This window comes from Protobothrops mucrosquamatus, unplaced genomic scaffold (assembly GCF_001527695.2).
Source record: "Protobothrops mucrosquamatus isolate PMUCROS unplaced genomic scaffold, P.Mucros_1.0 scaffold_98, whole genome shotgun sequence".
Taxonomy (NCBI): domain Eukaryota; kingdom Metazoa; phylum Chordata; class Lepidosauria; order Squamata; family Viperidae; genus Protobothrops; species Protobothrops mucrosquamatus.
Genome location: NW_015386174.1, coordinates 46383 through 59491, shown reverse-complemented (window position 1 = coordinate 59491; position 13109 = coordinate 46383). Strand labels below are relative to the sequence as shown.

At 45.9% G+C, this 13109-nt stretch overlaps 1 protein-coding gene across 1 annotated transcript in view; it reads left to right on the top strand.

Moving 5' to 3' along the window:
* The first annotated feature begins 352 nt into the window (after window positions 1–352).
* The window catches only part of TOX4 (TOX high mobility group box family member 4), a 37119-nt gene continuing 24362 nt past the window's right edge, over window positions 353–13109 (top strand). The window contains exons 1-2 of the mRNA XM_015815010.1: window positions 353–414; window positions 5432–5500. Coding sequence (XP_015670496.1) covers window positions 409–414; window positions 5432–5500 — 75 coding nt within the window. The 5' untranslated portion in view covers window positions 353–408. The remainder of the gene's footprint in view (window positions 415–5431; window positions 5501–13109) is intronic.

The following is a 13109-nucleotide window of genomic DNA, read 5'->3' as shown; positions in this document are numbered from 1 at the left end:
GCTCAGCTTCGAACGCGGGGGCCGCTCTACCGTGTCCTCTTCACTGCCCCGCGAGGCCTGGGGGAGCCGCTTCCGGCTCGAGCTCTCGCCGCCTTAACGGCTTCGGCGGGCGGGGTGGGGTGGGGTGTGGGGCGCCTGAGGTCAACTTTACAACCGGTGGGGAGACCTTCTCCCTCAGTTCCTCCCGCTTTCCCGACACCCCCCCCCCAAACTCAGACCACCCGGACGCCTTTCCCTGAAGGGGGCGGCAACGTGGGGCGGAAGTGACGCGTCCCCGGCCGTCGCCTGGCTGTGGGCGGCATCCGTTCCGGTTCCGGTCTGAGAGCCTGGAGGGAGAAAGCAGGAGGGGAGGGGGAGAGTCTGGTGGGGTCTCCCCCTCTTCGTCGCGGCTCCGAAGCGGCGGCGGCCATGGAGGTGAGGGACCGAGCCGGGGAGGGGGGGCGTGTTAACGGCCGTCGGCCGTGGGGCGGGAGGCTCCGAGGAGAAGGGGCTCGGGCGTCGGTCTGGGATGGAGGGGCTGGCATAAAGGGAAGCCGAAGGGACGCCGGAGCGGGAGGTGGGTTCCCCTCGGGGTCTCGGCTTGCTCTTTCCCAGCCCTTCCCGACGTTCCTCTCCCTCTCCGGGGATGCGGGACTCCAACTCCAATCATCCTCAGCCGCCCCTCTGAGCCAATCCGGGCAGGGGGGGCTCCCGAGACGGATGGATTGGCAGATGCCGTTGGGGGGGGCTGCGGGGGGGGGGGACAACGGCTTGTTATGTGCTCTTCCCATCGTCAATGGAGATTCTCAGCCATCCAGGTCCTGGTTGTCCCAAAGGTGCTTTTTTTTCAGGAAGGCAACTGGACTTCCTTGTTTTTTTTTGTTTTTTTTTCTTTGAAGACGTTTCGCTTCTCCTCCAAGAAGCTTCTTCAGCTCTGAGTGGATGGTGGGAGAATGGAAGGATTTATACTCCTTTGCAGTCATCTGGTCGTTTGCATTCTTTTAGAGGATTGTTGAGGCCACCTGGAGGTTTATCTGTGTCCTCAGGGTCACCTGAGTGGTACAAAAGGGTATGGAGTAGATTACAGGAACCATTTGCGCTTCAGTCTGAGATGCAGACAACACAGCCTCATTCATCCCCAACAGCCTGTGCCTGTCTTCAACCCTGAAGGCACACAAGGCAAAAAACACATCCTCCAGCCAAGAAGGCTCCACACCCATTTGCACTACTCAGGTGACCCTGAGGACACAGGTAAACCTCCAGGTGACTTCAACGACTCTCTAAAACAGTGTTTCTCAACCTTGACAATTTTAAGGCATGTGGACTTCAACTCCCAGAATTCCACAGCTAGCAATGCTGGCTGTGGAATTCTGGGAGTTGAAGTCCACATGCCTTAAAATTGTCAAGGTTGAGAAACACTGCTCTAAAAGGATGCAAATGACCAGCTGTCTGCAAGGAGTATAAATCCTTCCATTCCCCGCCATCCCAGTCAGAGCGGAAGAAGCTTCTTGGATGAGAAGTGAAACATCTTCAAAGAAAAAAAAAACACAGTCCAGTTGCCTTGTGAGAAAGCACCTTTGGGATAACTTTTGTCACTGCTCGTGTTCCCTTCATTGTATGAACATGTGTCCATCAAGGCCGTATGGATCTGTATAGTAGAGTTCACTGTGTGTGACAAACTAAGACAGGCATGTCAAACTGCCGGCCCGCAGGCCGGATGCGTCACGCTGAAACTGTGCCCACCCCATTGCCGACAATGGGGAAAAATCCTGATATGTCACGCGACGTCATATGACATTGCGAGTTTGACATGCCTGAACTAGAACATTAGGGTGATGTGGAAGACAACGGCTGTCACAGCTATGAGGAGTGCCTTGTTTGGCTCTGTTATAGCTTCCACCTGCCTGCTTCAGGTATCTCGGATTTCGAAGGCTAAAATATCAGGATGTGAAGGTAGTACAGGTAGTCCTTGACTTATGACCACCATTGAGCCCCAAATTGATGTTGCTAAGTGAGTTTTGCCCCGTTTTATGACTTTCCTTGCCACATTGATTAAGTGAATCACCGCACTTGTTAAATTAGTAACATGGTTGTTAAGTGAGTCTGGCTTTCCCATTGACTTTGATTGTCAGAAGGTCACAAAAGGTGATCACGTGATCCCGGGACACTGCAACCATCCTAAATACATGCCAGTTGCCAAGCATCTGAATTTTGATCACATGACCATGGGGATGCTGAAAAGGTTCTTAAATGTGAAAATTGGTCATAAGTTACTTTTTTCCAGTGCTGTTTTAACTCCAAACGGTCACTAAACAAACTTGTAAGTCAAGGACTACCTGTATTAGTTCTGGGAGGCTAATGGCCTCCTTATTTATACATTGCGGGTATAAAAAAATCAAAGGAGCATGGGTCAGAGCATGGCCAGAAAATGCAAAAGATAATGAGAGGGGAAAAAAATTATCCTGAAAAATGTGACAGGATCAGCATGAAAAATACTAGATGTAAACAAACACAGAATAAGAACAACATGTTCAGGAACCAGGCATAGCTTAATCATATGCTATGGGAGAGAAGCCAGCCTATACATTATTATCGAAAGATAATAATTATGGACTGAGTATGTGAAATTTTTAGTTCCCCGTTAATAATTATCAAACAGAAAGCCTTGGCGTTATTAAAATTCAGTGGTTTTCAACTCTGGCCATTTTTTCCTCCTAAAACAGGGGTGTCAAGCTCGCAATGTCACGTGACGTGTCGCGACGTATTGGGACTTTTTTTCCATTGCTGGCAATGGGATGGGCGCGGTTTCGCCATGACGCATCCGGCCTGCAGGCCAGCAGTTTGACACCCCTGTCCTAAACCTATGTATAATTTTTTTTAAGTTACAATGCAATTAGGCTAAAACTCCTATGGAATTTTCTGACAATGGTTAAGAAGGAGCTCACTTTCTGTATGAACATGTCTGCAATCCTTTGGGATCTTTTACAGTCCTGCTATATGTAATATTGCTTCCAGGATGATTGGGTATTTAGATCGAACACTGGGTATTTTATGCTTACGCTTTACAATTTCCTGTTGGACAAGAGAAATTGGATGGAAATTTTGTTCATGGATCTTTTGGCTTCCTAAGTTAGGATGGATAGCACTCAACTCTGTATGTGGGAAATCTCTCTGGTTTATGTTAATCCCCAGGAGTTTTTCTACACACAACGGAGTGTTTCATTGTTTATTCTCCTTTAACATATGGTAGACTTTTGTTACACATTTGTCCCAGAGCCTGTATGTCACCTTTTGCTGAGAGGGAGGAGTTATGAACCCCAGTGTACCTGGGGCCCTTGCACATCTATGATCTTCACTGAAGCTGTGCTGAAATGGAACATGTTACTGAAGCACAGTTCATGTTACTGTGGAGCAGTATTTCTCAACCTTGGGAACCTGAAGATGTATAAACGTCAATTTCTGGTTGACGTTCATACAATTAGAAGCTGTCAAGGTTGAGAAACATGGCAGTAGAACAGAGGTGGGAAATTAATTTTTCCAAGGAACCACATGAGAAACTGGCACCGTTGTGGAGGGCTGAACTAAAAGGACCGTGAAGGTGCATAGACCTGCACGCACATATATAAATTGGAAAAAAAAAAATAGTCACCTTCAAAATAAAATCGAGCCACGTGGTCCAGACAGGGACAGCCAAAGGGCTGGATGTGACTCAGGGGTCGTAAAACGCCCAGGTCTGCTCTAGAATATGTCTGGCCTGCATAATAAGTGCAGTTGCATTGCCCAGATAAGATAAATCGTCATTTATTTAATCGCTTGAAAACTGGGTGTTGCCTCTTAACGTGCAGGGAACTCCAGGTCTGAAAAGGCATCTGAACGTTGCTGGTTGCAAGTTGGTTCAACAGTTAAACACTTACCTGCTTCTGCTGACTGTGGTTGCTTCTTGCTCTGCTTTTTTTTTTTCCACCCTTCTTTTTTTACTGCAGCGGATTTGACACATCCTAAGTGCCCGCTGAGAGGCTGCTGTGTTTAGCTCTGGGTCTTTGAAATAAGCAGACTCAGCAGCTTTTGAAAGACTGGCAACCTGCTGAAGGAATATCTTGGAATGATGTGCCAATGGTGCTTCCAAGGGGAGATTTCATCCTGCTGCCACTTTTTCTGAATCAGTAACAGGACCTGTCTCTGCTACTGAGTTTTGAAAAGCTGCTGGGGCTGCAGATATTACCAGTGGAAACGCTATAGCAAGCTTCACATACACGCTTTCACCTCAACAACTGGTTTTTTCCCCCTCCTCCTCCCATGGCTGGTCATCCTTTGCTTTGGATTTCTGGAATTTGTGCTTAATTTATGATATTTCTATCCCCTACCTCCACAAAAAGATATCAAGCCCTCCCTGGCCTAGCCAAACTTTCCAACACTGCAACATTGCCACGAGGCTTGTGATAAAGAGAAGCACTTTGTGGCACGGCCTTTGTATGTAAACCTGACCCAGCCAGGCTGTGAGTAGAGAATCCGTATTAACTCTGCTCTGTGATGTTTCATGACTTAACATTTTCCAAGCGATTCAAAGACAGTTAACGAAGGAGTATCTTTCGATGAAGATTCTCAGTCATCCAGGCAAGAGATGTCAGAAATGGTCTGAAGGCTGAATCATGGCAATTTTGGTCCCATTGTAATGATTCAACCTTCAGAGTATCGTTTTCACATTCAGTTGTCAATGATCCTATGCCGGTCCCCATCAGACTGTCATTATATCGTTAAACAAGGTTTGTTGAATAGGTCAGTAGGGTCACCTGTCAGGCTAAACCAGAGGGTTAGACTTCTAGACCGGGGTGAGCAACCTTGGCTCTTTTATGACTTGTGGACTTCAGTACCCAGAATTGCTGAACCAGCCATGCTGAAGCTCAGGAATTCTGGGAGTTGAAGTCCACAAGTCATAAAAGAGCCAAGGTTGCCTACCCCTGTAATCTAAACCAAGACAGTTGGGCTCACGTTTTGCCAAAGCCATACAAACCATAGTGTGGCTCAACCTCATGTCTGACTGTTGCCTTTGTCTCTTAGTGCAAATTTGGCAACTTTTAAGACTTGGGGTGGGGGAGGACTTCAGCTCCCAGAATTCCTCGGCCAGCATAGCTAGCTGAGGAATTCTGGGAGTTGAAGGCCGCAAGTCTTAATGTTTGCCAAGTTCGGAGCCCCCCTGTCTTAGTGTACCAATTTACACTTTTGTAAAAGTGGCTATGAAAAACCCTCCAAGACAGTCTGACCCCCCCCTTTGAGAAAAAGACAGTGAATTCTTTGGGGGGGGGGGCAGGAAGCCGTTCTAAAACTGCAATAGGTTTCATAAACTCTAGCTATACAAATGTTGTGGCTTTAGCACAGCCGCTCCTGTTGTGTTTCTGGTTGTAAGATAAGGGAAGAGAAACTGATTGACGTATGTTTTCCTTTCTCTCCTAAGTTCCCCGGGGGAAATGAGAATTACCTGGCTATCACGGGGACGACCCACCCTTTCCTGTCGGGGGCTGAGGTGAGACGGCAATCAGGCTGGTATTTTGCTTGCAGGGACTGCGGGCGGGACAGCGGGCGGCTGTGCTGCGTGGTTGGACTTGGGAGTCAAATGGACTATTTGTAGTTTAGGGCAGGGCTTTTCAACCTTTTCACCCATTGTACCACTTTTACAATATGACAATATCCGAGTATCACCAGTCGCCTAGCAAGGTGTCAAAAACTTGATGACCCCCCCCCTCAAAAAAGGAAAAAAGTGATAAAAGTACAGCTAGTCCTTGTCTTACAACAGTTCGCTTAATGACTGTTCGAAGTTACAATGGTGCTGAAAAAAGTGCCCCCCAAGCCACAGCCGAGCAAGACACCTGCCTGCCCATCGGCGGCGCTCTTCCTCCTGCCCGAGGTTTTCATTGTTGTGAGCATTTCTGTTGAGGATTGGCAGCGGGGGTGGGGTGGGGTGGGGGTTTGGTTTTTATTCCCCCCGTCTGCTGGGTGGTTGCATCAGGTTTTGGTCACTTCACAAGACCCTGGGACACTGTGACCGTTATAAATATGAATCAGTTGCCAAGCATCTGAATGTAAATCACAAGACCCTGATTGGTGCTTCTTCAGGGCTCAGCAGAAGCGCCAGGATCAGTGCCGAGCTCCAGCTGGATCCTGGCACTGATCCTGGCGCTTCCGCTGAGCCCTGACAGCCCCGAAGAAGCGCCGATCAGCTGGAAAACGGCACTGATCCTGGCGCTTCCGCTGAGCCCTGACAGCCCTGCAGCTCCAGCCATCTCTCACTCAGGCTTGTGCGGTGCTGCCACCGGTTCAGCTCATTCCCCTCCCCCGCTACCACTTTTCTAGGATGGTCGCGTACCACCTGCCAGGTGTCAATGTACCACAGGTGGTACCCGTACCACTGGTTGAAAAGCCCTGGTTTAGGGTACAGCAAGATCATTTGCATGCTGAAGGCCGCCGATCTAAGTTGCAATGTTAGCTCATTTGCAGTGCTAGAAGTTCAGAGTCAGGCACTTTCAGCCGGACGAGTTTCAAACATAGGCTGCTCGGTAAAGCCGATAGGCTTACAGACGATTGGATGCTTATGAATGTAACTTGCCCCTGGGAAGACCCCTTATCTGATCTCCCCCAGATTGATGTGTTAAAAATGTCCGAATGGTCGTTTTATTAATCCACGTGATGGATAATCCACATAAACGGGTTGCTGGTTCGGCCCAGTTTACGACATATTAATAATAATAATAATAATAATAATAATAATAATAATAATAATAATAATAATAATATATAAAGTCAAAATTGAGAAGACAGCAACAGACAGTAAGTGCCGCCTATGCAAAGAAGCTGAAGAAACAGTGGACCACCTGGTAAGCTGCTGCAAGAAGATCGCACAGACTGACTACAAGCAGCGGCATGACAAAGTAGCAACAATGGTGCATTGGAAGATCTGCAAGAAATATCATTTGCCTGCAAGCAAAAACTGGTGGGATCATAAAATAGAGAAAGTCATAGAAAATGATAAAATTAAACTGCTCTGGGACTTCAGAATTCAAACAGACAAGCACCTGCAACATAACACCCCAGACTTAACAATTGTCGATAAGAAAGACAAAAAAAGTCTGGATAGTGGACGTGGCAGTGCCCGGAGACAGCAGAATAGATGAGAAAGAACTGGAGAAGATAACAAAATACAGAGACCTACAAATAGAAATAGAAAGACTGGCAAAAGCAAGCAAGGGTAGTACCAATAGTAATAGGCGCCTTGGGTGCAATCCCAAAACAACTGGAGCACCACTTGAACACCATCATTGGCATTGACAGATTCGCTATTAGTCAATTGCAAAAGGCGGCCTTACTAGGAACTGCTTCCATCCTGCGACGATATCTGTAATACCATCAAACATCAACATCTGCCTATCCCAGGTCCTGGGTAAGGACTCGATAGGTAGACAAAATGCCAAATCCAGTCTGAACATCTGGCTAACTGTGTGATGATCCATAATAATAATAATAAAGTTGGAAGGGACCTTGGAGGTCATCTAGTCCAACCTCCTGCTCAGGCAGGAAACCCTATACTATTTCAGACAAATGGGCTGTCTTGTCTCTTAAAAACTTCCAGTGTTGGAGCATTCACCGCTTCTGGAGGCAGGTTGTTCCACTGGTTAATTGTTCTAACTGTCAGGAAGTTTCTCCTCAGTTCTAGGTTGCTTCTCTCTTTGGAGAATAGCTTGACTCCCTCTTCTTTGGGGCAGCCCCTGAGATATTGGCACACTGCTATCATGTCCCCCCTCGTCCTTCTCCTCAGATTCTTTTACTGCGCCGTTCGTAATTTCATCTACACATATTTTCATTCAAACTCGGAGAAAACCTCCCTTCCCTCTTCAACCCAGGTGCCAGGTCTAAATCTAGAAACCACAATTTCCTGATAACAAGGGGAAGGAGGTTTTTTTTTTTCATCGACGTAATAAAAAATAAACTCGCAACAGAGGAGCATCAGGTGACGTTTCCATAGAGTTAAAAAAAACTATTGAAGTTTGGAAAAAAAAAATTGCCAAGCTGAAAGACCCTGGTGAGATGAAGGTGCAGTTGGGAAGCAGTGGCTGTGCTATGGATGATGGGTTCCCTCTCTGCCCTTACTCAAAGCACAGTTCCTTTATTTGCTCGGGGTCCAGGCTGCTGCTGCTGGGGCTGAAATTTTTGGTTCATTGGTTCCTTGCTTCTCCTGCTTTTTTGGTTCCTTCCTCTATCGGATTGGTTATCTTACAGCTTCAAGGGACGAAGTCATTTCAGGATTGGTGAACGCACGTTCTGCAGCTCGGCTTGGGAACGACCAATTGCCAAGAACGTTGTTAAAATGCACGTTTAGAAGATCGTTTCATCTAACCTTTTCACCCATTGTACCACTTTTAGGATATGGCAATATCCAAGTACTACCAGTCACCTAGCAAGGTGTCAAAAACTTGATGATCAAAAAAAAAAAAGGAAAGGAAAAAAATGATGAAGTACAGGTAGTCCTCGACTTACAACAGTTCGCTTAGTGACTGTTCGAAGTTACAATGGCACTGAAAAAAGTTCCCCCAAGCCACAGCCGAGCAAGACACCTGCCCGCCCACCCAGCTGCACTCTTCCTCCTGTTCGAGGTTTTCATTGTTGAGGATTGGCAGCGGGGGTGGGGTGGGGGGGTGTTTGGTTTTTATTCCCCCCATCTGCTGGGTGGTTGCAGCAGGTTTTGGTCAGTTCACATGACCCTGGGACACTGTGACTGTCATAAATATGAATCAGTTGCCAAGCATCTGAATGTAAATCACAAGAGCCTGGAGATGCTGCAACATTCCAGTTGATCGATGCTTCTTCTGGGCTCAGCAGAAGCACCAGGATCAGCGCCAAGCTCCAGCTGGAGCTTGGCGCTGATCCTGGTGCTTCTGCTGAGCCCTGACAGCCCTGCAGCTCCAGCCATCTTTCGCTCAGGCTTGTGCGGTGCTGCCACCGGTTCAGCTCATTCCTCTCCCCCGCTACCACTTTTCTAGGATGGCCGCGTACCACGTGCCAGGTGCCAATGTACCACAGGTGGTACCCGTACCACTGGTTGAAAAGCCCTGGTCTAACCCTCCCAAGTCCTTGCGTCCAGAGCCATGTTTATCCTATTTTATCCCTCAGCTGGCTAAAAGGGGAAAGCCAGAAAACCAGCTTTGCAATTTCAAGATGGCATACGTAGCTCTCTCGTTTCATGTAACAAAGACACTGGAAAAACAAAAAGTAACTTACAACCGATCCTTGCGCTAATACGCGTTGCAGCATCCCCACAGTGAAATGTCTATGGAGATTCTGCAAGGGATAGAAATCCTTTAATTCCCCAGCATTTAGTCAGAACTGAGGACGCTTCTTGGATGAAAAGCGAAACGGTTTCAAGGAAAAAAAAACCCCACCCATCTTTTGAAAAAGCACCTTTGGGATCCCCGTAGGGAAATAATCAGAATTTGGGCACTTGGCCACCGACGTGTATTTATAATGGTCGTAACTGTCCCGGGGTCATCTGATCATTTCAGATGTTCCCAGCTGGCTTCTGTCAAGCAAAGTCAATGAGGAAATCCTGGATTTGCTTTAACGACCACGTGATCCACTTAACAGCCACAATGGTTCACTTACCAACCTTGGCAAAAAAAATATCTCAATTGTCTTGCTTAGCAACAAAAATTCTGGACCCATTTGTCGTAAGTGAAGGACTACGTGTAATTCAGCTCCCACAAGCAATTCCAACCAGTTGCATAGCAAGCAGGACTTTGACAGACACTTCAAGCCTCCTACAGGACAATAATAATTCATAATAATATCTATGCATTAAATTTATGTGTTGCCTGTCTCATATCGAGCAACTCTGGTCGGATCAATAAGAATGAAAGAACTGTTTTTATCTATAATCTGGTTGTAGGGAAGTTGAGAGAAATATTTTGGAAGAATGTTGAATTCTTCCAAAGCGTGTTGGATACCGGGGGAATTTATATTCGTGTTGATTGACTTGGTATCACACACGCTCAAATATTAGCATTTTTACCTGTTTCGTCAAGTCTTGCTAATATAGTGCATCGCTAATAAGTAAAGAGAGTATAGGAGGGGACTTCAAACTTGGCTCTTTTATGACTTGTGGACATGCTGGCTGAGGAATTCTGGGAGTTGAAGTCCACAAGCCATAAAAGGGCCAAGTTTGAAGACCCTTGGAGTAGAGGCTGGTGAAAACATAGCATACCGGTTGTAAGTAAATGGCTAAAGATACAGGTAGTCCTTGAGCCCAAAATTTCTCTGGCTAAGTGGGACATTTTGTTCAGTGAGTTTTGCCCCTGTTTTATGACATTTCTTGCCACAGTTGTTAAGTGAATTGCCGCAGCCACACGGTTGTTAAGTGAATCTGGTTTCCCCCATTGACTTTGCTTGTCAGAAGGTTGCAACCCGGGGACACTGCAACCGTCATCAGTCTGAGTCACTTGGCAAGCGTCTGAATTTTGATCCCGTGACTATGGGGATGCTGCGACGGTCGTAAGTGTGAAAAACAGTCACTAGTCCAGGGGTAGGCAACCTTGGCTCTTTTATGGCTCGTGGACTTCAACTCCCAGAATTCCTGAGCCAGCATGGCTCAGCTTGGAAACCTCTCCCTTTCCCCTCAGCGTGGCTGGCTCAGGAATTCTGGGAGTTGAAGTCCACGAGTCATAAAAGAGCCAAGGTTCCCCACCCCTGCCCTATATCAGGGGTCCTCAATCTTGGCAACTTTATGACTGGTGGACTTCAACTCCCAGAATTCCTGAGTCAGCATGGCTCAGCTTGGAAACCTCTCCCTTTCCCCTCAGTGTGGCTGGCTCAGGAATTCTGGGAGATGAAGTCCACCAGTCATAAAAGAGCCAAGGTTGCCTACCCCTGCACTAGTCATTTTTTTCCCAGTGCCGTTGTAACTTTGACCAATCACTAAATGAACTGTTGTAAGTCAAAGACTTCCTGCACACATAAGGAAGCATCTAGATACGGAGGAGGACCAATTGTCGTGGCCTCTCGTATGATCGCCACGCAGGTCTAGAAGCGGGACGGATTCCGGTACAAGTATGTTAGATGTGCATAAGCATGTTGGTTGACATTCAGCCTGAGCCAATCCTGAAATGAAGGACTCATGACTGCAGGCAGGAACCAATCTGGAAAGGAAGGAAGCCAAGATGGGCATATATAAGCACCAATGAAGCAGCTGGTTTTATGAGATGCTGGGCAGCGGCCTGGATTCTTAAAAGAGGAAATAGAACATTTGTGTTTTTTTTTTCCTGAGTAAGAACCAGAAGGCATTTCACGATTGTTGCACTCAAGTCCATCTTCTCTTCTCAGCCCAGCATCTATACCTTCCACTTCTGCATCCGCCTCTCCCGGTAAATTTGTCTGGTAAATTTGCTTACATGAAAATCTCTCGGGTTTTTTTTTATTTATTTATTTTGCCGGCGAATTTAATTCATTGCCTCTGTGCGAACTTACTCGATAGCCGGGCAAAGTAGATTTAATTCGGTTTGGTTTTCTTATCTTTGTTCACCGCTCCGGCTTAAAAAGGAAGTGAGCCTGCTGGGAAGTTTCTGCAGATGTTGGGTTATAAATAGTGCTAGAAAAGTTACAGTCCTTGATAAAAAACACCTAAGTGAAGCAGACTCGCCCGGAGCCTTGGAATATGAGAGCCGCTGAGAAGTTTATATTGGTTTGCTTATTTTGACTTTATAACCTATCAACCGTAAGGACATTCTGGCTGTCTTCTTAGTGGCAAATTACAGGCAGACATTATATAATTGGCATTTGTGGGGGGTGTTTCTTGGTTTCTTTCCAATAGCATCCAGCCCTTGGCTTTGGGCAACCTTCTCTAAGTCTTAATAGCAAGGGCAAACCTGTTTCTCCCAATTGAACGAAAAGTAATAATGATAATGATAATAATAATGATGATGATAATAATAATAATAATAATAATAATAATAATAATAATAATAATAATAATAATAATAATAATAATAATAATAATAAAAAAAAAAAAGTTGGAAGGGACCTTGGAGGTCATCTAGTCCAACCCCCTGCTCAGGCAGGTAACCCTATACCATTTCGGACAAATGGCTGTCCAGTCTCTTCTTAAAAACCTCCAGTGTTGGAGCATTCACCGCTTCTGGAGGCAGGTTGTTCCACTGGTTAATTGTTCTCACTGTCAGGATGTTTCTCCTTAGTTCTAGGTTGCTTCTCTCCTTGCTTAGTTTCCACCCGTTGCTTCTTGTCCTGCCTTCAGGCGCCTTGGAAAATAGCTTCACTCCCTTACCAAGGCATTGTAAAGTGGTATTAACACTTCACGTGATCTTGATTCTATCCCTCTGTTAATGCAGCCTAGCACTGTGTTGGCCTTTTTGGCAGCTGCAGCACACTGCTGGCTCATATTTAGGTGATTGTCCACTAGGACTCTGAGGTCCCTCTCACAGTTACTACTATTGAGCAAGGTGCCCCCTATACTATACCTGTGCATTTGGTTTTTCTTGCCTAAATGTAGAACCTTGCTTTTTTCACCATTGAATTTCAGTCCAAAGACCCCTTCCCCTAAAAATTTAGCATCTGTTAAAGAATTATTATTTTAGCTTTGCAGACATCTTGCAATCCGTTGCTAGAATGTAAGGGGTAATGAAAACAGCTTGGTCAGGAAAATCTTCAGGAATGCTCGCTCCCCAAATGTAGTCATGGGATAAGGTAATTGCATAGAAATAGAGAATCCATGGGTAGCAAATGTGGGAAATTTTGTAAAAGCTGATTATGCACGCGCGCGTGCGCGCGCGCACACACACACACACACATACACATATATAACGTTTTTCAGACAGACCGGTCTGATTGATTGCACCTTGGCATTTTGACTGCTATACTGCAGTTCTACTTTTTTTATAATCTCTTTTGCCTTGCAGCCCCCCAACTAGGGGCGTTAAGCAGGCTCAAGTCGCGACTGTGATACATTACAAATTCAGATTTCTTTTGTCAGCAAAAAGAAATTTTTCTTTGTCAGCAAAAAGAAATCTGAATATATATATATATATATATATATATATATATATATATATATATATATATATATATATATATATATA